This window comes from Ahaetulla prasina, chromosome 1 (assembly GCF_028640845.1).
Source record: "Ahaetulla prasina isolate Xishuangbanna chromosome 1, ASM2864084v1, whole genome shotgun sequence".
Lineage (NCBI taxonomy): Eukaryota > Metazoa > Chordata > Lepidosauria > Squamata > Colubridae > Ahaetulla > Ahaetulla prasina.
In genome coordinates this window covers 298,493,358-298,519,429 of record NC_080539.1, presented here as the reverse complement: position 1 = coordinate 298,519,429, position 26,072 = coordinate 298,493,358, and the positions used below count along the sequence as shown (strand labels likewise).

At 36.7% G+C, this 26,072-nt stretch overlaps 1 protein-coding gene across 2 annotated transcripts in view; it reads right to left on the bottom strand.

The window, feature by feature from the left end:
- PALS1 (protein associated with LIN7 1, MAGUK p55 family member) overlaps positions 1 to 26,072 on the bottom strand; it is a 58,404-nt gene that overhangs the window by 14,422 nt on the left and 17,910 nt on the right. For both annotated transcript variants that reach the window (XM_058161868.1, XM_058161867.1), the window contains exons 2-7: positions 20,312 to 20,828; positions 12,197 to 12,405; positions 6,789 to 6,866; positions 5,040 to 5,186; positions 3,466 to 3,627; positions 1,422 to 1,499 (exon numbers count right to left, since the gene is read on the bottom strand). In XM_058161868.1, the coding sequence (XP_058017851.1) occupies positions 1,422 to 1,499; positions 3,466 to 3,627; positions 5,040 to 5,186; positions 6,789 to 6,866; positions 12,197 to 12,405; positions 20,312 to 20,714 (1,077 nt within the window). In that variant the 5' untranslated portion in view covers positions 20,715 to 20,828. The remainder of the gene's footprint in view (positions 1 to 1,421; positions 1,500 to 3,465; positions 3,628 to 5,039; positions 5,187 to 6,788; positions 6,867 to 12,196; positions 12,406 to 20,311; positions 20,829 to 26,072) is intronic.

Genomic DNA, 26,072 nt, shown 5'->3' with positions numbered 1-26,072 from the left:
GCATTCCCTGCCCACTGAACCCATGCAGTTCTTTGATTTATTGAGAAGCACTGTGAAGTGAAGTAGGAGAAGAAACAGTTGGAACAATGCTCAAGAAACGAATGTAACCTGAGAATTTCATAGATAAAATTAGTTGCTTCTGTTCCCAGTTAGAAGATGGATAAGCAGAATCAATAGAAATGTTGGAAGCAACATGTTGTACCATTATCTGGGAGGTTTGGGACCCACAGATCTCCCAAAGTGAACAGAGTCCTCTGCAATCTTTGTAGCTTTGCCACTTGTGAACTGGATCTATCCCCCATCTGATGAATTAAAGCAGTAAGGCAGGAGACTCAAAGTTGGATCTCACCTGTGATTAAGTGGGAGCTATCAGAAACCCTTAAAGAGCTATTGGTTTGCCCACTTCTCAAGAAACCAGGCTTCAATCTAACAAAACTGAACAATTTCTACCCTTTTACGTTCTTTTTTGGGGGGAGGAGCGGGGACTGGGAACATAGTGGGGCCAATACACAAAGAGCTCTGGAGGATATGGACAAACTAAGACCCCTGGCATTCTGGTTTCAGTCCTGAGCAAGGCTTGGAAACTGCACTGGTCATTCTCATAAATGGCAGTTCTTGGATAGAGGACGTTTGACTGTCCTGGTGTTTTTGATTTTACAGGATGCACTATTAGTAAATTTATTCGTATTAAGAATTAAGAAGGCTGCCAAGCCCAGGAGGTTTTTCTCTTCTCTGTTACTAGTCCTTGTATTTCTCCCAATGCTTCTCATGGGGAAGGGACAATGGATACTAAGGAAACCACTAAGATGTGGATGTTCCAAAGGTGCTTTTTCAAGAGACAATTGGATTTTTTGGTCTTTCTTTGAAGATGTTTCGCTTCTTATCCAAGAAGCTTCTTCAACTAAGATGTGGATGTAAAAATCCAGAAACCCCTTATCATTCTTCCTATTTATTTTCTCCTGCCTGTTAGAAAAGAAACTCGCTTTTCAAATTACTAATCCAGACACTTGCAAAAACTATATAAGATTCAAAAAAAATTTAAATTAAATTTCTTTTTCTTCTCATAAAGCCTGAATATTTCCTTTAAAGAATAAATTGGGGCAGGACTGTAAGTAAAATTCAAAAAGTGAATTTTAGATTGTTATAACCAAGAATCAAGGATGTTGCTTAGTTTTTGAAATGTCAAGTGACTCTGAATAACATGTCCTTAGGTTTTAATGTCTGGTTTTAATTTTTTTAACATATATGCATAGATACATTTTTATCACTGTAAGCCGTCTGGAGTTCCCCTATGGTAAGATGGATGGCCAATAAGTTTTATAAATAAACAATTATAAATAAAGAGAATATTTTTTTTAAAAAAAACCCAGAGTATAAATGTCAACTGAACCTCTGTTCTGTGAAGTTCACATGTCACATACCACTGTCTCCTTAGTAGGTGGGGGTTTGTTCTGTTGGCTTGGAATCAGCACAAATGTCAGAGGGCCATGCATATCTGCCTGTGAAGAAAAGAATCAATGAATGATAATTTAAAATAATCTTAGATTTCTTGGTAAATTACTGTTCTTGCCCAACTGTCTTCTTTCTGTATACTGATCCTACATTTCACAATTCCATTTGGATGTATTCTGATATAAAGAGCTGCATTATTCTTTTTTTAAAAATCGGCCAAGTGTATCAGACCTAACTACATAAGCAATTTAGCAATGAGAATGGTACCATTACTCAGGTCACACTTTGGAGACAGAGTATCACTGGTTTTTTATTTATGAATTAACTTTTTGTCAATATTCCAAAATATTTTAATTTGCTGGATTCTGATACTATACATACTCTGCTATTGTTTTCATTTCTTTATGCCAAAGAACTTTTTAAAAAGTTTTTCAAATAAAACGTGGGATATGATTTATTATTTATTTGTGTGTTTGTTTGTTTATTTATTTATAATCTCTATTTTTAAAAAAATAATTCAAGGCAGTAAACATACAGTAGTGGCCAAAATTGTGGAAACCGTTTGGGAGAAGTGTATTTTCTAAAACTAGCTAATAACACTATTTTTTTTAATAGTACCATAAAAATATGTATCAATGGAAAGATAATTTAATCAAGAATATAATGCAATAACTTTTATGAAGGAATAGCAGTTACAGTATAAAGAAGCAAAGTGAAACATGTAGAAAAAAATGAGATATACAAAAATTATCACCATAAAAAATGAGATACACTGTATACAAAAATTATCACCATGTCAGTTAATACTTAGTTGGATAACCTTTAGCATGAATTACGGCCTTACAACATCTTCCCACGGAGTGATCCAAGTCTTTTAGTTCTGCAACTGTTATAATGTGAAAGCAAGATTGAATGATTGCTTCTATTAACTGGGTTTTATTGCTGGGTCGCTTCTGACTAACAAGTTTCTTTAGTCGTCTCCATAGATTTTCAACTGGGTTAAGGTCTGGGCTATTCCCAGGCTATTCCAGCAGTGGAATATGATTATCTTCAAACTCCAAAAAAAAAAAAGTAGTGTTATCAGCCATGAAATCTCAAAAATACACTTTCCTCAAAAGGTTTCCACAATTTTGGCCACTACTATATATAATGCTCTTTCCTCCTCCTATTTTCGCCACTACAACTTCATGAGATGCATGGCACAGCAATTTTTAATAAATAAATAAACTCTGTAAGATGAGCTGAGCTGAGCTGAAAGTAATTGACTGGGCCAAGATCACCCAGCTGGCATTGTACCCAAGGTAGGATACTTGTTTTAAATGATTAGGAATGCATATGCACTAGGCTGTATCCAATGCATGTACTAAATGTACTGTTATGCTGGTTGTTTTAGGGTTAATATTTGTTTATTGGGTTCAAACCAATTCAAGTTATTTGTAATTATTGTGTTGTGTTTTGTACTGTTCTTTACTAATAATATGATACTCAGCCTTTCTTGGTGCAACAAACAGATGTTAAACCATTCTCATTATATCTTAAGATATACATGGAAATTTTGGTTGGTAACGTATTTAAATCAGAAATAGTTACAACATAGAGATTAAACATTCCAGAAATATAAACTTAGAAGTTTATGCATGCCATTAAAGTTCAGCCTAAACAAATTTTTTGACTTCTATAAATGGGAGTTGATGGAGCTCTAAGAACGGATTCTTTGAAACTGTTGCCATTTGTAATTGGCATGCTAAGGATAACATTAGAAGGTTTTCTTTGCCCCACCCCCTTTTTTTTCAATTGTATTGCCTGAACAAGTCCCTGCAGTTTTCTTAGCGAGGTTTTTCGTAAGGGGTTTAGCACTACCTCCTTTCTAGGGCTGAGAGAAAGTGTCTGGCCCAAGGTCACCAACTGGCTTCTTGCCCAAGGCAGGACTAAAACTCATGGTCTTCCGATTTCTGGCCCGATGCCTTAATCATTATACCAAACTGGCTCTATCAAATAAGTGACGTAACATACCAGCAAGTCAAAAACCTCATTAACATCTTTTCCACGAATTTCGGTGCCATTGATTTCCAAAACTTCATCACCTTCATGTAAGAGCCCACTCTTTTCTGCAGCACCTCCCTTCACTATTCGACTAATAATGACTGAATCCATTTCATTTCGCACTGTGGCACCCTATGTAATAGAAAGTGAACATTAGAGATGATAATGAGAAATACCTTATTATTAAAATTGAAAAAGTTTGATTTGAACCAAATTGAAACCACCACTTGGGCACCTTAAGATCAATCTGTCAGACTATTCCAGCGTTTCTCTACCATGGTAAATTTAAGATGTCTAGACTTCTACTCTACATGCTGGCTAGGGAACTTTGGGAATTGAAATCCAGACATCTTAAAATTGGTCTGATCTATTCCACAGAGTAACACAGAAGACAGAAAATCTCCAAGAGAATTATGCATATTTTTGTTTGTGAATGGTATTCTGCAGTCTTTCAGGAGTAGGCTAAAAATAGAATGAAAAGAAAGAAAAACTGAAAATACAGTTTCTAGGTAATGTTTAGTTTCTACTGTTAGCACAACAACAAAAACACAAAATGTCTTATGGCATCTTGTGCCAATCATTACAAAAATAATATTAAATCTCTCTACTAATAAATGTGCAACGTCATACTTAGATTTTATGGCTCACAGAGCCAGAAAAAATAACCAGAGATAATTTTTTTCATTTTTCTTCGACCTATCATATGGATATAAAGTGACAAAAACAAAAGTGTCCTTTGGGAAGAAGAGTTGTGATATAATGGTAAATATGCATGTATCCTGTCAGCCTTTCAAGATATGGCAGGTCAGGAAATACAACACAAGTATTCCAGCAAAACTATTTTTATAAGGTATAATCAGCAGAAGTGTGAAAGGGTATCAGAGTTTCTTTTTACCCAACCTTGTAGCAAATAGAATCTAAGGGATTGTTTTGAGTTTATCTCTCAGGCTTTTCATTTTCCCAAATTGTATCCCTTGATGACTCCTCCTTTCCAAGAATATCTCTACAATCGTTTCTATATACTGTGATGAATATGAGTGCAATTACAGAACTAATGTACTTTAGCAGAGAACAATCCTGCTGTGTAGTTTATCCAAAGCACAGCGGTTTACCGAAATGAATTATAAAGATTCATTAAAAAATCTGTAATGCCAATTTTTTTAGCATACTTTTACCAACAGCAATACCTAATAGGTGTCTTAAATTAGTCTTTAGCATATTCATATATTGAGGAAGATTGAGAAATTATGCTCAATTTTCAATTCAATTTTTGCAAAAAAAAATACATATGAGAAATCAGCACTTGAATCTGTTTAAAATAGATCAGAATTTTCAGGAGAATCTGAGCAAAAACTCATTATTTATCAGTCCACAAAGCCAGCAGTACAGTAGGAAAATGATTTGCACATTTTTATATACCTGAGGGAGAGTATTTGTATTCCCTTTTTTCAGATAATGTACTATAATGTACTATAATGATCAGACCAAGCATTATGAAAAATATGGGAGTCAATGTTTCTCCAGATCACATTTAATATACTTACCAATGGAATATCTCTAGCTTTCTCAATGCGAACAATTTTAACTGTTTCTCCTCCGTACACACCAACATTTTCATATATCTTTTCATCTGCCACTGATTCTGGTTGCATTTCCTGCTCAGCAACTTTATCATGAGCCAAAAGTAGTGCCTGATGCAAAACAGTAAACTTAAAATTTATTATAATAAATTGTACTTGTGTTTATTATAGTATGTACCAAATACTAAGCAGGACAGGATAAAAGTACCACAAAAATTCTGTACTGGATACAAAATTCAATACTGGATGCGATATTAACCGGAAGACACTTTTCTTGTATTTTCTTCTGATTCCATATGGGTGGACAGTCAAATTAAGGATTGGAACAAGTACAGTCAGTTTACCACCTTAACTGAGACCACCAGTTCCACATATGAATGCAACAGCAGTTCTGGTTGCAGTTCTTCTGCGTATTTGTTAAGGGCATGCATGTTTGTTACACAACAGAAACTGCTGCCAGCTTGCCCACTGACATTGCTTATCAGAAGCCAGCAGTTATGGGCCAGTTGCCAAGTGCCTGAATTGCTATCATGTGATCACAGAGACAGAACTTCAAGGATCCACCATAAATTTCTGTTCAATGGCATCATAACTTCCAAAGGTTGCCGAGTGAGTACTTGCTATGCAAAGACTACCAGTATTCCTTGGACCCATTGTGGTTCAAGGAATAAGGGGTTTTATCAATACAAGGCATAAAAGTTAATGTAGCAGAAAATTGTTTTCCATTTATTGTGTTTTTTACTATTAATTCATGTTATTCTATGAAAACCAGCAAATAATTGTGCTGGCCATTATTGATGCCAAGTCTGATTCTGATACCATTAAAAGTACTCACATCTGCATATTGCTAGCATTTTACAACTGACACTTCAGAAATGTTCACAGTCAACAAATCTATTTGTTTTAAATTTTGATTTTTCATATTTGTTGCACAAATACCAACAGAAATACACTTGTAGTTATCTCAATTATGTAATTACTGTTTCTTTGAAATCAGAGATTTACCATATACAGTAGCGGCCAAAATTGTAAAAACCTTTTGGGAAAAATATATTTTCTAAAACTAGCTAATAACACCACTTTTTTTTATAGTAGTACCATAAAATTATATATCAATGGAAAGATAATTTAATCAAGAATGTAACACAATAACTTTTATGAAAGATTTGCTATTAGAATAGCAGTTACAGTATAAAGAAGAAAAGTGAAACGTATAGAAAAAAACCAGATATACAAAACTTATCACCATAGAAAAAACGAGATTTACAACAATTACCATCTTGTCACTTAATACTTAGTTGGGTAACTTTTAGCATGAATTATGGCCTTACAATGTCTTCCTATGCAGTAAACCAAGTCTTTTAGTTCTGCAGTTGCTATAAATTGAACCAAGACTGAATGATTAGTTCTATTAACTGGGTTTTATTGCTGGGTCGCTTCTGACTAACAAGTTTCTTTAGTCGGCTACATAGATTTTCAATTGGGTTAAGGTCTGGGCTATTCTCAGGCCATTCCAGCAGTGGAATATGATTATCTTCAAACTCCCAAAAATGTGGTGTTATTAGCCATCAAACTCAAAAATACACTTTTCCCAAAAGGTTTCCACAATTTTGGCCACTACTGTAGATAGAGAAAAAAAGTAGATATCTATATATTGTTTACAATAAATTTAAAAAACGGAATGTTTTACACTTTAAAACAGAGTATTCCTACCTGAACATGAGGAGTATTCAATAAAGAATTAAGTTCCAGCCCATCTTTCTGATGGCTTGGTCTCAAAACATTTTGTACCTGGTCAGTAGAACACCAAAAATGTGACATCAGTTACCATCCATCATAAACAAAATACTATTTTACTTTTCACAAAAGAACATCTTTTCTATAAGTAGCGTAGCATATTACACAAACATTGATTCCCTATCTTTTTAATACAGTAAATGGATAAAAGAAATCAGAGACCACATTCATTTTTAATATAACACTCTCTCAGAGTATTCAAAGATCAATCTTCCAATTCCAAATGTCTCTGGAAAACAGCCATCTAAGTAGATCTCTAACTCCTGCAGGAGGGGAATGATGGGGGTACTACCAAACATGACTAGATAGGGGGCTAATTGTTCCATCCTGAATAAATGGAACCCAACCTATGTGTTTATCCTGAGGGCAGGGAATGCTGAAGTTCTCCATCCTACCTGAAGTAAAGGGGATGGGAGTCCAAGGCTGCTCTTTTTTGGTGATTTCTCCCACACTATGAAATTGCCTCAAAGATGCATGGAGTTCTCATTCTGCTAGGCTTTTGCAAGACATCAAATGCTGTTTTATATTATCATTGTTTTACCTCAAAGATGCTTTTTGAAAAGGTAACTGAACTTTGTTTATTCAGCTTCTTCAGTTCTTGGATGAGAAGCTAAACATCTTCAAGGAAAAACAAAGTCCAGTTGGCTTTTGAAAAAAACATCTTTGGGACAATCATAACCTAGATGACTGAGAATCTCCACAGATATATCACACAAGAAGCGTGATGCCTATTTGATCCCTCTTTCTGAGTAAACCGCACAGACAAAAATTTGTACAGTGGGCTCGCAAGTTGAGTGATTGGGAACTGAGGGATCCTATCTTTGTTCACAGCTGTGATGTAGCGTTTAGTGAATAGTAGACCTTGCCAACCTCCTTTCTTACTCAACTTGAAATATTACTCGTCAGCTTATGAGAGATTTTCTTTCTCAGCAGATAATAATATTAAAGAAGACTTGGAGACTTAAAATATATTGAATACTCTCAAAAAGCTGGATAATAAGTGAGATTTAAAAAGCTAATAACAGAAATCCAAAAGGTGCTTTTCAAAAGGCAACTGGACTTCCTTGGTTTTTTCCTTGAAAATGTTTCACTACTCATCCAAGAAGCTTCTTTAGTTTTGTTCCACAGGCTCACATCTTTTTGAAGTGAAACTTTTTCAAGGAAAAAAACAAGAAAGTCCACTTGCCTTTTGAAAAGCACCTTTGGGACAGCCATGACCTGGATAACTGAGAATCTACATAGATATTAATAATGGAAGAGAAATTTTATTTTTAAAAACTTGCTTTATTATGAATCTGCACTAAAAAACCTAAACAGCATTAATTGCTGCCATGAGAATGTTTTTGTCTTAATATACTTGATAATTGGCTGGACTTGCAAAATACTACAGCAATTTGAGTAGATTCTGTATTTGGATGAGACATGTGCCTGAAATTATAGCATGAAAGACACTAGAGGATTTTGTTTTCTCTTCTGTTTAGCATTTTCACTTTGAAAAAATGACAGCCCGAAAAGCAAGGATAGAAGCTAAAAGACCTCCAGAAGAGCCCTTAGAGCAGGGGTATCAAATTTGCAGCTCACGGGCTGGATGCGTCACGGGCTGGGCCCGCCACCGTCCAGTTTAGGAAAGAGGAAAAAAGTCCCGATATTTCATGTGAAGCCACTGTGATGACGCAAGTTTGATACCCTTGCCTTAGAGAAAGAATATAAAGATCATAAAGCAGTTCCTTTAAGTTTACTTCAATCAATGTTTGGTGAATTAGGGTCTAAATTAGCTCTAAATTAGCTCAGCCCCATTTAGTACATTAGCTGGCAAGGATGCTAACAAAAATATGAAGACACAAGAATGAATAGAATTTATGAACAAAACAAGCTTTAAGATTGAAAGGAAAAAAGGTAAAATACTTAGCTGTCAATTTTAAAAACTTGAATTGTATGTTGTTTCAAAATAATTATGTTAAGATATGGACTGAAGTTAAAAAAATTAAGATGGGAAAACTACAATTGTCATTGCTGGAAAGAGTTTCTATATTTAAGATGTTTTTTAGCTAGAATGTTATTTTGGTTTCAGACAACACTTGTTTTGTCAGCTGGTGTACCATTTAAAAAGTGGCAGAAAGATCTAACTTTGCATGGCAAGATTAAAAAAAACAAGTTGATTCTTACAAGACACTACAGAATGAGATTTAGGGGTTTTTTTTGGATTTGAAATTGTATTTTGCAGTTTGTTGTTTAACTCGGATGAAAGAGTGGGTAATGTTGAGAAACAGAAGAATATTGGAACTAGAAGGGCATGATTTGAAATGTGGATGGTATGGCTGTTTATAGTATAATGAAGTTTATTGTTAACCTAGATTTCAAAAATAATTTTATCAGAAATGCCGAACAATGAGTGTAGAAGAGATATAAGCTTAGGTTGTGTCCAAAAATACCTTTATGGCTGTGATCAAAAGAAGCATATTATAGAAGAGACATTGTAACTAAGCATAAATGGTTAACTTATGCTGTTACATTGGAATGCTTCCAGGGTGGTTTTAAAACAAAATCAAGATATGTTGTGATAACAGAAGGAAATGTGAAATAGAACTACGTACAAAGGACAAACATATCATTACTAAAATGTATAAATTCTTACCTAAATTTTAATTATTTATTTTATTTAATTATTGGAGTTACATAATCTTAACTTTCTAGAGAACTAAAAACCCATGGTGATCTCCTTTTATTTTATTCTTACAACAGCGATCTTTGAAGCAGGTTGGACTAGAAGAGGAAATGACTTGCCCAAAATCACTCAGTTGGTTTCTATGGCTAAGAATGGACTTGCATGCCTTTTACCATAACATCAAACCGAATCTCTAAATTTAGGTACTGTAATTTATTCATTATAAATCTTTTTTCATATTTGTTGATTCTTTTTTCCTTTTTAAATACAATTTTATTAAAATTTTAAATAGAAAAACAAGAACTAATATTTAAAATGAAAAAAGAAAAGAACAAAGAAAAAAAATGCAGAAATCAAAGAAAAGAAAAAAGAATGGTAAAGAATTGACTTCTAATTTTATTTTACAGCAGTTTTAAGTATAAATATAAAATAACCTCTTCACATTTTCTTTATAATCTATTATTCTAATTCTTCAATACCATATATCATCACATTTTTTTTGTTTTCTGTAAAAAGTCAATATGATTTCCAATCATCATTAAATTTAGACAAAGTCCTACCTCTAATTAAAACTCAATTTGGCCATTTCAGCAAGTTCCATCATTTTTAGTATCCATTCCTTCATTATGGGTAAAGTCAAATTTTTTTTTTTTTTTTTGGTTTACATTTATACCCCGCCCTTCTCCGAAGACTCAGGGCGGCTTACAATTTTTCTACTTATGTTGTTTTTTAAAAAAATATAAATCTGTTAGAGAATTTATTTAGTTCTTCTAAAGAAATGTTTAAAATGCAACATCTATTTTTTTTAAAAGCAAGGTATTTCAACGCAGATAGTCCTCGCTTAACAATGATAACTGAGACCACAAACTCCATCGCTAAGCCACATGATTAAGTCAAAAGGGAGCAAAGGGAGTTTCAGTTGCTGTTGTTAAACAGGAACTAATGTAGGTCATGAAGCAAGGTTCTCACACGACTATGTCTTCCTGCTGGCTTTCCCATTGACTTTACTTATGGGAAGCTGGCAGGGAAGATTGCAAATCACCATCAGATGACCCAGGAAATTTTGATGGCTGGAAATCCAAGCAGCCAGACCACAATCAAGTGACCACAGGAGCACTGCAACAGTTAAAACTTAGAGAACCTGTAATAAATATCTCTTTTTTGGCTTAGTCATAAGTTCAAACTGTTGTTAAAGAGTAGTCATTAATCAAGAACTACCTCTCACATAAAAATCTGTGTTTGAATTTGTTATACAGTACTTCAGTTATTTGGCTGCAACTATTTTACTTTAGCTTTTTGCTTTATAATATTTTTGTGGGTTCTAGTTAATCATCTACAGTTATGTAGATAAGATGGGCAGCCATATAAAATCTCCAAATAAGTAAATGTGCAAAATATTCAATACTCCTAATCTGGCAATATTGAAACATGCCAATTTCTTTACAGTGCTTTAAATAATTAATTCATAAGTGCTGTCAGAGTTTGTTGCAGAAATCACATCCAGAAAGCACACACAGGTAACTGATTTAGCAAGATTCATTAACTTCTCTTTATATACAATATAACACATGAAGTAAACATACAATACCAACAGCAGAGGAGAGAAGAGTTTTCAGCTTCAATTCAGGAGACTAGTTTGGAACTTTTGCACACACTAAAAGCTGAGCCATGACCAGCTTCCAAAACTGTTTCAGTTTCCAAACAACTTAGTTGCTATGCCTATTCATTGGCTGACCTTATTACCATGTCTTCCTAGTCATGAACTCTCATACATACTGATAATTGCTACAAGTTCGGATGTTAACATCAAAATAGCAAAATACAATGCAGACTGTAACAAATGTTTATCCAATTATCTGTAAATCTTTGAAAACTTAAAATGACCCGAGGAGTTATTCAATTTTTTTATATGAAATTTATGTCCCAGATCTGTATTTTTATTTAAAGAAATTTAAACATTATACAAGTATTTCAGTAGTTTGGTTTTGCTATACAACCAAATTTAGTGAATGAAGCACTATTTGAAGGCATTAAATTGTAGCTGGAAATCAATTATAACAAATTTGATGTAAGAATGGAGGTGTAATTTCTGTGAATATTATTGCATCTATTTATATCTTTAAATACTTTTAATTTTACAAAAGCACTCAAACGCTAAATAGAATAGTATGGCATTTTCCCAGGCCAATCCCAAAAATTATTGGTGGATCCAGGCAGGATTGAGGATGTCTGGTCAAAAAGCTGCTGTGTCATGCCAAAAGGGTTTTGGGGAACTTTTATTGTTTCAAAGATTATTTAACATTCCTATAATGATGCAGTGCTATTAAAGAAACACATGCATGTTCCCTTGGACATGCAGAACTGTGGTCCTAACTACTGTATTAATATAAAGAAATAATTCACATACTTTTATATTTCTTTAGAGAATGAAACTTCACATTTCTTAAATATAGTCTTTAAAAGTATGAAATACTATATTTGCAAACCTAAATTCTCGTATATATTACTTCTGGGATCTAAAAAGCATTTTCTTTTAGACAAGGAAAAGCAAATACTAATTTAATTATGGAAAACTTTTAATACCGCACCTAGGACCACTTTGGAATAAAGTAATTACTAGTACTTTAATTGCTAAAATAAGAACGTACACCATACATACCTCTTGTGCAAGTTCTTGTGCATTGGAGATAAGAGGATATGGAGGACTTGCTTTGTTCATATGCACAGTAACAGCATTGTGTATCTTAAATGCATTTTGAAAGTCAGTATTTTGCACAAGCTGTAAAATGAGAGCAATTTCCTCCTGACTTTGCGGATCTATCAGCGTGTGTTGGACGTGCTTAAGAGAACACAGCAGCTCATCAACTTCTGCAAAGGGAACAGGTGCACTAGTAAGTTTGGATATACTAAATACATGAAATACATTTTGTTAATTAGCATTATCCACTATCTACTACAGTTATTTCCTGCATGAAAACAAAAGCAACAGTCTGGTAAATAGATTATCCCATGAACCAACTGTACAGAATCAGATAAATAAAACTCTTATAAACTCCCTTGAAATTCATCTTTACTTGATAAAGTATGTTTATCAATAACACAAAATAATTCCGTAAAATTTGACAAGGCCAAAGACAACTAAATAAAATATTGAGTTTGAAAATTGTCTGCATCCGGCAAAGGTTACAGAGAAAAGCATGTCCACCCTCATCCCCAGGGCATCCCTCTGGAAGAAGACATTGGCCAGTGACCATCTAAACTCCCACTCTCTACCCTCTTGGTCAAACAATCCAAGAGAATATGGAACCCATATCCTTTCCAGTATAGCCCTACAAATATGCATAGGTGGAAATTGAGAGGAAAGGAAAAACACATAGACCCCCAGATGCAATGTGTTAATTCATTATGCAGAATAAAATACAGATGCCTCCTATAATTATTGGGAAGAATCCCAAAAGTCATGCTTCGTTTCTCTTACCTTGTTAAGATATCACTTCCTTGGGACCCAATCATGAGTAAGTTATACCTGTTTTCTGATTTCCATTCTTCCAAACTCATGAGAGATATCAATGTAAAAAAAGTACTGTCATACTACAATTCCCATAGCGATCACCAAGAGACCACAAGCTGAGAATATGGTTGTGGGAGGGAATCTGCTTCAGGAACTTCCTACCTTTTTCTGTATTTTTTATTACATATTTGGGAGGTTCTACATAATCTCAAGAACTATCTGCAGAATTGCTCATATTGGTGCTACTAATTAATTATCCTGAACTTTTTTAATATCACTGTACTGTGTAAGCTAGTTACACCTTAGAAGGAAAATTATGCACTGATGTCAGCAATATAGTTGTAGTATGTTTTTTAAGTGGCTGAAAAGTCAAGGAATTTAATTAGAGAAAGTGAAGAGGGAGGAAACAGGAAATTCTGATTCATGGCACACCATAAATTCTGAAAAGATAACAGAAGATGAGAACATTTTCTCATCAAAATAAAAGAGTTTTATCTCACTTCATTACTTTTGAAAAGCACAGCTTTAGACATCAAATGTTCACTATCAGGCTTTACAGCAGCTAAGTCAATTCTGAAATTTGAAATGAGGTTATTTAAAGTCAAAAGACTTGTCCCTGTCAAGTTTAAAACACTGCAATGGATGTCAGATCACCATTACTTCTATCTTGCCTGACAATTGATCTCTAATTTTTAATTTATTAAACTTAGGTCACCAACATGGGTTCTCTCATTGATTTAGAATAAAACTATACATCTAAAAATAAACCCAAAGCTATTAAAAAGCTTTTTTTTAAAAAAAAAAATAAAGGCAGTGAAAGACGGCTTAAAATATAAGTTTTTACAGCTTTTTTAAAAGCATAGAAGCAAAGAACTTAAACCCATCAATGCAGTAGGGCAACCATTCCAAAGAACTAAGATGATTAAAAGTTTTCTCAAGAGAAGCCTAGAGCAACTGTAACTAAGTCTCCCCAGATAACTTTAGTGAGCTGGGCTGTGGGGCATGGAATCATATAGTTACAGAAAGAAGCATTGTCTTATGGAGCTTGGCCCTATATCTTATAACACGGGTGTCAAACTCGTGGCATCATGTTGCAGTCACGTGACGTTTCGTGACTTTTTTCCCTTTGCAGAACTGGGGTGGGCATGGCCTGTGTTTGACACATCTGGCCATGGGTTGCCAGTTTGACATCCCTGCCTTATGAGGTTTCTTTAAATAATAAGCAGCATCCTGTACCTTACCCAGAAAGAAGTCAGTAACAATGCAATGCATTGGACCTTCATATAATGTAGTTCCTCTGATTTCAGAGGTCAATCTAACTGCTGAGTTCTGTCAATTTCTAAATTAGACACAAAAGAAGTACACTGTGAAATTATCCAGTAGCTATTTACCAAACCCCCCTCCGCAGTTCATTATACAAATGTGCTTTTTAATTCATGAACATGTGTTTACAAACACATACAATGCATAGTTCATATTCCAAAGAGTAGCAGTGAACAATAAGAATAACACTACAGAAATAAGTCAAATAAGAGAATTCTTTTTCAGCATAACAGAAAAGCCTATTAGTTGAAGAGAAAGGAACGTGGCAGGATTATCATAAATAAATGTTACATAACACACCTCTGAAGAGCAGTGCGGAAAATAAATCTACAATACAAAATGAAATACTTTCTTATTTTCAACGTAATCAAATAAACATATAAAAGGCTTTCTAAAAGAGCAGCTATCTCCACATCCAGGGCAATTACTGGCAGGACCTGAATATGACTATTATCATGTGACAAATATGTCTCCTGGAAAAGTTACTTCTATATCCACAATATATCAGGGATATCTACTGTGTTTCCCCGAAACCCTGTCTTATTTTTTTGAACCCTGAAATAAGCGCTTCACCTTATTTTTGGGGAGGTCTTATTATTTTGGGGTGTGTGGAGCAAAATGGGGCTTACCTGATTTCCAGCTCTGTCTCCCTCACTCTAACCAGATGAAATGTCAGCTGCACACGCAGTTAAATATTTTTGGGGAGGTCTTATTTTTGGGGAAACATGGTAGAAACAGTGATGGGTTTCAAAAAATTTTTACTACCGGTTCTATGGGTGCAGCATGGCTTGGTGGGCATAGCAGGGGAAGAATACTGTAAAATCTCCATTCCTACCCCACTCCCGGGGGAAAGATACTACAAAATCTCCATTCCCACCCCAGTCCAGGGGAAGGTTACTGCAAAATCCCCATTTCCTCCCTATCAGCTGGGAATTGGGAGGCAGAGAATAGATGGGGGCAGGGCCAGTCAGAATTTTTACTACTGGTTCTCCGAACTACTCAAAATTTCCACTACTGGTTCTCCAGAACTGGTCAGAACCTGCTGAAACCTACCCCTGGGCAGAAACCATGTATTTTGGACACAAATTCATTTTGCTCATCACTGAATTAGAGTTCAAGCAATATACTAACATGTGAAATGATTCATTCATTTCAAATATGAAGATGTGAAATCAGAAGTGCCACATTCCTGCTGTACATCAGTTATCATACATTATTCTTTTGTGAAATAAAAACAGTATAAAATGCTTATATTGCCAAAATATTTTAAACAGTAACAGCTTTCAAAGGAAGTTAAAATTTATTTTGAATTTTAACAATGCTGCTGAATGTTGAAAGATTCAGAAAGATTGAGAAAGAAGAAAAAATACCTTTCAGATAGTAAATTATAATATAATCTCCTACAAAATAGAAGCACTTTTTTTGTTTTTGTTTACATTTATACCCCGCCCTTCTCCGAAGACTCAGGGCGGCTTACAATGTATAAGGCAATAGTCTCATTCTATTTGTATATTTTTTACAAAGTCAACTTTTAATTGTAAAGGCTACAAAGGTAAATATTTTTCTAATTATTGCTGTTTATCTGAATAGCAATATTGATTCTAAATAAAAAATTAATTTCTAGTAAATTTTTATTAATATTAGAAGTTATCTCAGCTGTTACAAATTGCTCAATAAAATGAAGTAAAGACATGATAACACAGTTTTACAATTCACCTATGTTAGGACTTCTATCTTCAGAGGCCACGAGGATATTTTTTCCTCCATGTTCCTCTTTTTTCTTTTAAAGTCCTTCCATAGCATAGAATATAGACTGGAATTTCTGGACAATTTTTTCAAGACTATTTTGACACGTAGACACCACTATTATTGAAATTTAACAGTTAAGATTCTAAGATGAGCACAGCTCTTCATTTCTGTAAACAAGAATAGCTCTATGAACATATTAGTCTGTTTTAGCTTCAAAAGACTAAGGACCAAACTGGAGATACGCTAAGTATTTCTCTGCAATTATCAAAAGCAAACAATATGGTGTCAGGACTAATAATTAGCTGGACTGTATTATATATGGAGAAGAAAATGTCTGATGGTGTCAGGACTAATAATTAGCTGGACTGTATTAGATATGGAGAAGAAAATGTCTGATTCCTGCTAAATCCCTTTTCTTAAAGTATTTGTACATGTGGATTAATGACAAAGCTTTGTTCTCAAAGCTCAAGGATTCCAGACCTACTGAAGAAAAAATTTAAGAGATTTTTCATACCACAGACTGATAGTATACAAATACATTCAAAGGATATCTGTATTTTGTAACTGGAATAATCTTAAAGTCTCTTTCTACTTCAACCACATGGAAATAATTTCAAGGAGGAGCTGTATAGCTTGTGAAAATTTATTTACAATCTTTCCCTGATGTCTGATATATCTTTACCTTTTATTAATGTCTTAATGATACATGAAGGAAGTCTAAGCAAACAAATAAGACAGATGTTTGAGACGTTGATTTTATATGGTTAACAAAGACATCCACTACCAACATCCTTTAATGCAATCATTCAGTTAATGGAATACCAAGGCAACTTGTTCTTAACAACTATGATTGATTTAGGCAAACCTTCCCCTATTTAAATCACTTTCTTTAAACTGATGTTTCTCCTATTCGGATAAGAGAATCATGTCATACTCTACTCAAAAAAAACTTTTCTGAAGCTCTGATAACCTTTAGTGGCAAAACCTTTTAAAAGAGGTTGAGGAGCAATATTTTTTACAATATTAGAAACATTAAATGAAGCCAATAGTGTATTTTGAAAATGTAGTACAGAAAATAATCTTGAATCATCCATGTCCTATAACTGTACAATCTTGGGTATCTTTAGTTTCCAAGATTTGTCACGAGTGTCTTGCTGTGTTACTGTTATACCTTTCTCACAGACTCTTAAAGAGACTGCAATGACTCCATAATAATGTTTTACGAGTCCTTTCTATTTTTATTCCTTCCTTTTATTCCAAGAATAACCTTCTAAACATTTTTTTTAATTTAGGAAGTCATATTTCAAGATTTTCAATGCATATGTCATTTTTACCTGTTGGAAAAGTTGCTTGTTTAGAGATCAATTTTAATACTGTGCTTAATACAGCTAAAGATATATAGAAAATAATGAATCTTAAACACATGTCTTATGCATGAAAAGCCATAGGATTACCCTGGATTAAGAACACCTAATAGTTTTTTTTAAAGAATTCATGTTATTACCTTGGAGTATCTTAGCTATGGTGATGCAGATTTTAAAAAACCGAGAACTAAAAACTAAATTTGGTATACCTGAGAATGTTTCTTTATTTAACTTAAAAGGATTGTTTCTCTGTTATGGTTTTGGTTTTTTGGGATGGTTTTCCTGTGTCAGTGAGATTGTCTCTGTTGATAATTACATTCCAAAACTAGTTGAGAGATATTCTGGTGGATTTGGGAGTCAATTGTGACATCATGATTGTAATTAATCTTAATTTTAATTTTAAACTATTGTGGATTTTTATTGCTATATTTTATAATTGTGAAAGAGTTGTGAACTTTGGCAGAATATAAATTTAATTAATAAATAAAATTGGGATGAAACAATACCTAACATAGGATTTGATTGCATATGTTTGACAATATTTAAATAAGCTGTATGATAAACTGATTTCAAGTACTTCTTGAAGGCGAAATACTAATTTTTGGAAACACGGATAAGATTTTTTTTTCTCCAAACATGGATAAATGTGCTAAGTAACTCTGGTACGCTCTCTCAAAATGTCTTAAACTACATGTTATTTCTATCTGTTTTTGCATTATGGTGACACAAATATTCTGCATGGAAAGGAGTTACACAAGAATAAGTAGGCACATACTAGGGAATACACATGAAAAACAATGTGCTGGCATTGGTAGCAACAAGTACACTATGCAAACAGCCCAGTGTATTTCCACTGTGTGCCTGCTTACTCCCTTGTAATTCTTTCCTCTCCAACCACTCTGCTGTGCTGTGGGAGGAAGAAATTGCCTACATGTTGCCTTTTTTTTCTTCCCCACTCCTCTCACAAAGCAGAGAGACTGGTTCCTCCCCCCATGAATAGTTTTACCACCACAGTATAATTTTATTAAGGCTCTGAAGATAAAGGCATTTCACAGTTCTCTTCCCTCTCTATCCTTACTCTCACTACATTAGACTTATGTTGCTGACTTATCCATGCCATTTCTATATGAGGCTTGGTTGGGAACAGATTTTCCATCAGAAACAAGAGGAAGCAAAAGGAAGACAGATAACAATGTAGTTTTGAAACATCTGTATCAGAGTATCTCTTTAAACACAGCAAAGATTGGGAATGGCAATGAAGAACTGTAAAGGTGTTAAGAGATCATCTTCATAAATATTATTGTCGCTTATAGGCAAAATATTGGGAAGGCCTACATAAACATTATATGTTCAGAGAAAAAATGTTGCTGATTATTGCTTTTCTTTTTATGCTGATAAGGCATAACTTATGCCTGATCATGAATTTCATTTGCCTGATGTCATTCCAATAGTAAGTATCCATCTTTTTGCCTATTTTTATTCTCGACCTTTCAAACTTCATTTATTAGTCACAAAGACTATTAGCAACCATTCAAAGTCCTACATGTGACTGCCAAGACCAACTTCACAAAAGGCTTCAAAGAAGCAAAGTCAATGCAGGAGCCAGCAGGAAGTTGCAAGTCAGACATTTATTTATTTATTTATTTTATTTTATTAAATTTTTATACCGCCCTTCTCCCAAAGGACTCAGGGCGGTGTACAGCCAAAATAAAATACAGAATATATACAATTAAAAGAATTTAAAATGAACTATTACTAAACGGCCGATAATTTAAAAAATTTAAAAATTTAAAATATTACTAAAACCCCAATTTAAAATCAACTATTTATGCCAGTCCTGCTTGAATGAATAAATATGTTTTTAGCTCATGACGAAAGGTCCGAAGATCAGGCACTTGACGTAAGCCAGGGGGGAGTTCGTTCCAGAGCGTCGGTGCTCCCACAGAGAAGGCCCTACTCCTGGGGGCCGCCAGCCGACATTGTTTGGCGGACGGCACCCTGAGAAGGCCCTCTCTGTGAGAGCGTACGGGTCGATGGGAGGCATAAGGTAACAACAGGCGGTCTCGTATGAAGCTGTGCTTAATGACTACAGATGATTCACTTAATGACTGTAGCTAGAACTGACAGAAGTCAGTGTGGTCATATTATGTTTACAAGAGACATTTCCTGCAAGGAGTTTTTTAGACTGCACCAAGGAGATTGTTACTACACTTCAAACAGAACAGTTAAAAAGATGGAAATCTCAAGTAAAACATCTTCATAATTGGGTAGACTTGCTTGAGGAGCTGCTTGGAAGTGTGTAGTAGTAGTAGTAGAAAGTCTTGAGATGTTTAAACAGGTTGCACGCTGGTCTGGTTAGAACTAAAGATTACATGGGAAAATGGGAATTTCTCCCAGGATGAGGATATTCACTGCAAACGTGGCTCTATTCAAACAACTATCCATCTTTTATACTGCTCTCTGGGATTGGCTTGCACACAGAATGACTTGCTGATCAGAAATATCTCTGCCATTAACATGGATCAGTACTGGGCTAGAACTATATGGATTTATATTTTATTAAAGCTTTTAATTATGTTTCAATATTAAATTAATAATATCCCTTTTTCTAGTTTCTGCATTTCTGGCATGAGATAGATGTGGCAAGATATTATGATTCACTTTAGGATCGCACTGCTTAGCCATAGTTGCTCAGTCCCCATTATGGTCTGTAAATGAGGACTATCTGCATAGACACAATCTCTCAAGCTTAATTAAATATTCATTTAGATGCCCTAAAAGTTTCATTGCATATAAAATTAATTGTTCTACTTAAAAATATACATACCTAGGACTTTCACAGCACAATGAGGACTCTCCAGAATTACTCCTTCTCCTGTGTCAAACATAGGGTTGTCTATTCCAGTCTTGGGAGGAATTTGTGCCAGCTTCTTCAATCTCATAGAAGAATTAAGATCAAGTTCTTGTTTTTTCCCATCTTCTTCCCGTCTTCGCCTTAGGTCCTCTTGCTGCTGTCGAATCCGTTCAAGTTGAGCACTCCGCCGTAAGGGCATCATGCGGTTGCCTAGATCACCCGGGCAATCCACAGCCATTTCCCTATGTTTCTGAGTTTCTTCAAGAGGTGCAAGATCCATAATTTTTGTTTCACTGTCTGAATCTTCTGTTACATGTCCATTCATATGAGAAGTTGTCATTGTTTTATGTGAGAAGATATATGGCTTGTCAGACATAAATTTTATTATAATACTTCTTTTCTTGATAGTTCCACTTAAAATCCATTATAATGTTAAATAATTCTTCTTATACGTGACCAGAGGAATATGAAGATATCTCCAGGAATAAATCTGAAAAAAATAAAAGTAGATTATATCAAAATGAATAAAGTTAATGCAGAAAAACTAATTCTTATATTTAGTATTGTGTGTACCTTAATCTTCTAGAAAAAAACTCTATGGGTTTTCTTCAAGGTATACAAAATTTCCTTGTTCCCAACTCTCAAGTAAAAACCTACTTGTTACTTGACCCACTACTGTTTAGTGGAACAAATTAAATTAAATTAAATTAAAATTTGGAAAAAAATTGAACCCATTCTATGTGCTATAATTAAATTACAATGGAGAAGCAGCAGTGGTGAAATCTAAAAAATTTTGTGCTGCTTGTTGGTCATGTGACCGGGTGGTTGTGGCCAACTTTATGTCACTCATTGTTAGAGCCAAGAGCTGCACATTCTGAAGCACATTCTGCCCTTCTGAAGCCCCCAACGCTTTGAGTTTCCCTCTGACTTGACTGCCCAAGTGAACCTTGGAGCCTTCTCTTGCCCTGCTCCCCATCCCGGAGGGCTGCACATGCCCCTCGCCAATCCTCCGTACAAACCGCCCACCATTTCTGCAAAGGCAGAGCCCCCTTCCACAGGGCAATCCAGAGGGGAGGGGGATGCTGCAGAAAAGGCCACCACGCCTTCCACCCAGGCCCGTGTGCCTCCTGTGCCAGCTCTGCGGGGCTTGGGGCTCCGAAGCAGCCCACTGGTTTCCCACCCGGTCACCTGCCTACTCTTTGACTTCCGGCGCCACTTCGGGAACTCAGCCCGTGGAGTCTGGTGGTCCGGGGGAAGGAGGCTCAGCCGCAGTGCCGCTTCCCACTGGTGAAGCGGAGTGAGAGGCGCAGAAGCCACTGGCAGCTAGCAGGGCAGCAGCCCCCCATGCAGGGAGAGCAGGAAGAAAGTGAATGGCGCTGCCGAGGCGCCTGTGAGGGCAGGCAGACATCTGCAGCCTAGCAGGGAAGGATGGTGGGGATGATGCAGTTGGCCGTGGCCAGGGCCAGCCCCACGCACTGTGTCCCATGCTCAGTTCATTTCCTTTCCACACAACCATCAATAGCTTGCCCTTTAACACTATTTGTAGACCTCAAATCTCAGCGTTTGCAGCTGAGGAAAATGCTAGGTCCTTCCTGGAACAACCTGCCGTCCTCCCTCCCCGCCTGGCTGCAAACATCTGCCTGCCCTCCCAGAGCAACGTTGCCGCCATTCACTTTCGTTCCATGGCGGCAGAAGGAAGAAAGTGAATGGCGCTGCCGCAGTGGTGCTCCGGGAGGTCAGGCAGATGTCTCGGGCTGCTGCACATGTCCTGGGGCAGTGCAGTGTCGACGTCTCCACCAAGGATCTCCCACCCACCCACTGGCCAGTCTGGATGTTGACCTCGGAAGGCAAGCAGATGTGGGGACCTCCGGGAAGGCAGACAATCATGGCACGGCTGTGAGGAAGGGAGCCCTGCCCCGCAGCCCTGCCATGCTTCCCTGCCTTCGCAAGCTGGCCATGGCGATGCCTGGAAGGCCGCATGGAAGGTAGGGAAGCACAGCAGGATTGTGGGCCGCAGACCGGTTCAGAGGCATGACCAGCCAGCGGTCCCTACCGGTTCGGCGAACCAGTCCCAATGTCCGCTACCGGTTCATCCAAACTGGTAGCATTTCACCCAAAAAGAAGCCTCAACTATAAACTCACTTTAAACTATGAAAACTATAGATTGGTAGCCTCTCATTTTTGTAACTGCCAAGTTCAATTCAGGTTAGCTTTTAGCTTTTTCATAGACTGTGAAGGTTAGACAGATTAGCTAATTTCTAGCTGTCACATGCTGTAATAACTATCCCTTAAAATGTCCTTGCTGAAAAATAGTTTGCATCATTTCATGAGTGGCATTGTTAAAAGTGAATATGATTATGTAAACAGATATAGCCATTTATTATAATTGATTTATATTACACCTATTATTCTTAATGTTAATGAAATTTCAGTAGATGTTTTTGTAATAAAATTGGCTCAAGATTATCCTCACTAAATAATTTAGTTGAAAGAACTAGCTGTCAGAAAGGTTTTCTATTATTGTTTACAGTAGTGGAAAATGTATTTCAATATGAATTCTTTGTAAACTTGTGAGCTTCATGAAATGATTTCTTATTGTTTTGCAGCAGATCATCTTCCTATATACTGGATATATAAGATATATAAGATAATATGCTAACAAAATTTGTAAAGCAATAGCAATAACACTTATATACAGTTCCATAGTGCTTTACAGCAGGGGTCACCAACCTTTCCGACCTCAGGGATCACTACATTCATAATTTTAAATTCTGCGGACCAATAATATGATCTGCCTAATGACCGGCTGGGTGGGCATGGCTAGGTGGTCATGAGACTGGTTGGGCATGGTCAACTCAATATCACCTGTGTCAAGGGATGCCTTGCTGACCTCTACTTGTCCCTCCCCTCCCAGCCACTCCTTGCCTGCCTGCCTGAGCTCCTTAGGGCCCAACAGGAAGCAATTGTTGGAGCTAAGTAGTCACCATGAGAAAAGTTGGCAAAACAGCTGGCTCAGTTCAAATTGGATCTGGCCAAGAAGGAGGCTCAGTAGAAGCACCTCACTGAGGACTACGAGCATAAGATTTCCAAGCAGAGGGAAGACCTGTGGGAGTGCAAGGCCAGTACGCCAGGCTGCCAGGTACCAGGAGGGTGAAGCAGATCCGGAATCAAAATTTCTATCCCCCTCCGACCCACATAAAAAGACCCCAAGGAGGAGACTCTGCAGCAGTACAAATGTTCATTGCATGTATTCGGCCCAGGGGCCATAGTTTGAGGACCCCTGATTTAGTGCAATATAAAAAATGCAAATAATTTTTCTGAGGGCCACCAAAATTTTCTCACGGACCACCAGTGGTCCACAGACCACCAGTTGGTGACTGCTGCTTTACAGCATTCTGAGCGGTTTACAATGTCTGCATATTACCCCCAACAATCTGGATCCTCATTTTACCTACTTCAGAAGGATGGAAGACTGAGTCAACCTGTTCAACATCTATATGAAGCCGCTGGGTGAGATCATCAGTGGTTTTGGGGTGAGTTACCAACTGTACGCTGATGATACGCAGCTGTACTTTTCCACCCCAGGCCACCCCAACGAAGCTATCGAAGTACTCTCCCGGTGTCTGGAAGCCGTACGGGTCTGGATGGGGAGAAATAGGCTCAAGCTCAATCCCTCCAAGACGGAGTGGCTGTGGATGCCGGCACCCCGGTACAGTCAGCTGCAGCCACGGCTGACTGTTGGGGGCGAGTCATTGGCCCCAATGGAGAGGGTGCGCAACTTGGGCGTTCTCCTGGATGGGCGGTTGTCTTTTGAAGATCACTTGACGATCGTCTCCAGGAGAGCTTTTTATCAGGTCCGCCTGATTCGCCAGTTGCGCCCCTTCCTTGACCGGGATGCCCTATGCACGGTCACTCATGCTCTTGTTACCTCTCGCTTGGACTACTGCAATGCTCTCTACATGGGGCTCCCCTTGAAGAGCACTCGGAGGCTCCAGTTGATTCAGAATGCAGCTGCGCGGGTGATAGAGGGAGCCGCTCGTGGCTCCCATGTAACACCACTCCTGCGCAGGCTGCACTGGCTACCTGTGGTCTTTCGGGTGCACTTCAAGGTGTTGGTTACTACCTTTAAAGCACTCCATGGCTTAGGGCCGGGTTACTTACGGGAGCGCCTACTGCTACCGATTGCCTCCCACCGACCCGTGCGCTCTCATAGAGAGGGACTCCTCAGGGTGCCGTCCGCCAAGCAATGTTGGCTGGCGGCCCCCAGGGGAAGGGCCTTCTCTGTGGGGGCTCCCACCCTCTGGAATGAACTTCCCCCAGGACTCCGTCAACTGCCTGACCTTCGGACCTTCCACCGCGAGTTGAAGACATACCTATTTATTTGCGCAGGACTGGCATAGAAATTTTTAGTCGTTTTTAATATTTGGATTTAAATTTTATGGGGTTTTATGGTTTTAAATGGATTTTAATTTGGCCTTATATTTAATAAGTTTTTTAACTATTGTTTTATTGTGCACTTTTTACTGTTTTATTTGGCTGTGAACCGCCCTGAGTCCTTCGGGAGAAGGGCGGTATAAAAATCTAATAAATGAAATGAAATGAAATGAAACCCTGAGCCAGTAAGGATCAAACTCTTGGCTATGGACAGTTAGCCTTAAATACTAACACTGCGCCACAAGCTCTTTCATTGTGTTAAGATTTAGTTATAAAACTGATGTATGTAAAAAGCCAAGGTTAACAAATCTTAACCAACATATGTTCAACATTGAACAGTTCAACTGATCTTCATGTATAAGCAGTATTTATAGGAGTAACCACATAGTACACCACAGGGGTTTAATTATATACAGTATTGTTCTTAGACCATGGAATTAACATTTTAAGGTCCCTTGGGCTTCAAGAACTACAGCTCAAACCTTCTTTGCTCTTACTGTAAGGTCCTGACAATGGACCATAAAAAGAAAAAAAAAGAATGCACACTGTTATCTTCATTGTAGCAATGTCCTGGTAAATACATTTCCTTTTAAAATTAAAGCGAGTAATAATCTTCCTACAAATGAAATGTTTCAGGTTTAAATTGATTCTATAAACTGAAATAGAAAAGAATAAAAAGTGTGTTTATCTCTGATAATCTCCAGTTCACATAAGAACTATGTGTAATTCTCATAAATCATCATTACCCACTCAATACATGCAAGACCATAGTTTTGCATTCTAAACCAGGGGCCACCAACCTTTCGGACCTCAGAGACCACTAAATTCATAATTTTAAATCCCGCGGACCACTAATATGATTTTTTTTAAAAGATAAGTAGTATTTAGTGCAATATAAAAAATGCAAATAATTTTTCTGCAGACCATCAAAATTTTGTCATGGACCACCAGTTGGTGACCACTGTTCTAAACTATAGCTTGCATATTATAATCTTGTGAGAGAAAACATGCTGGCAGTAAATGGAAACATATGGCAAAACCTAAGAAAGGGTCAGAGCATTTGAACAATGAATAGTGATATCTCAGTTAATATGAAAGAATAAGATTGATCAATTCAAAGAAGGGGGGTGCTATAACAAGAACCCACAATTGAAGCAACTCTCCATGAGGAGAATAATCAAAGGAACAGCCCAATGGAAAAGTGTGATGATGAGAATATCTGGATAGCCATTTGGATAACCAGAAATTTAAAGAGCATTCAAGCCCTTTCAGAATAGCCTCTGAAGCTTCAAGGAAAGAA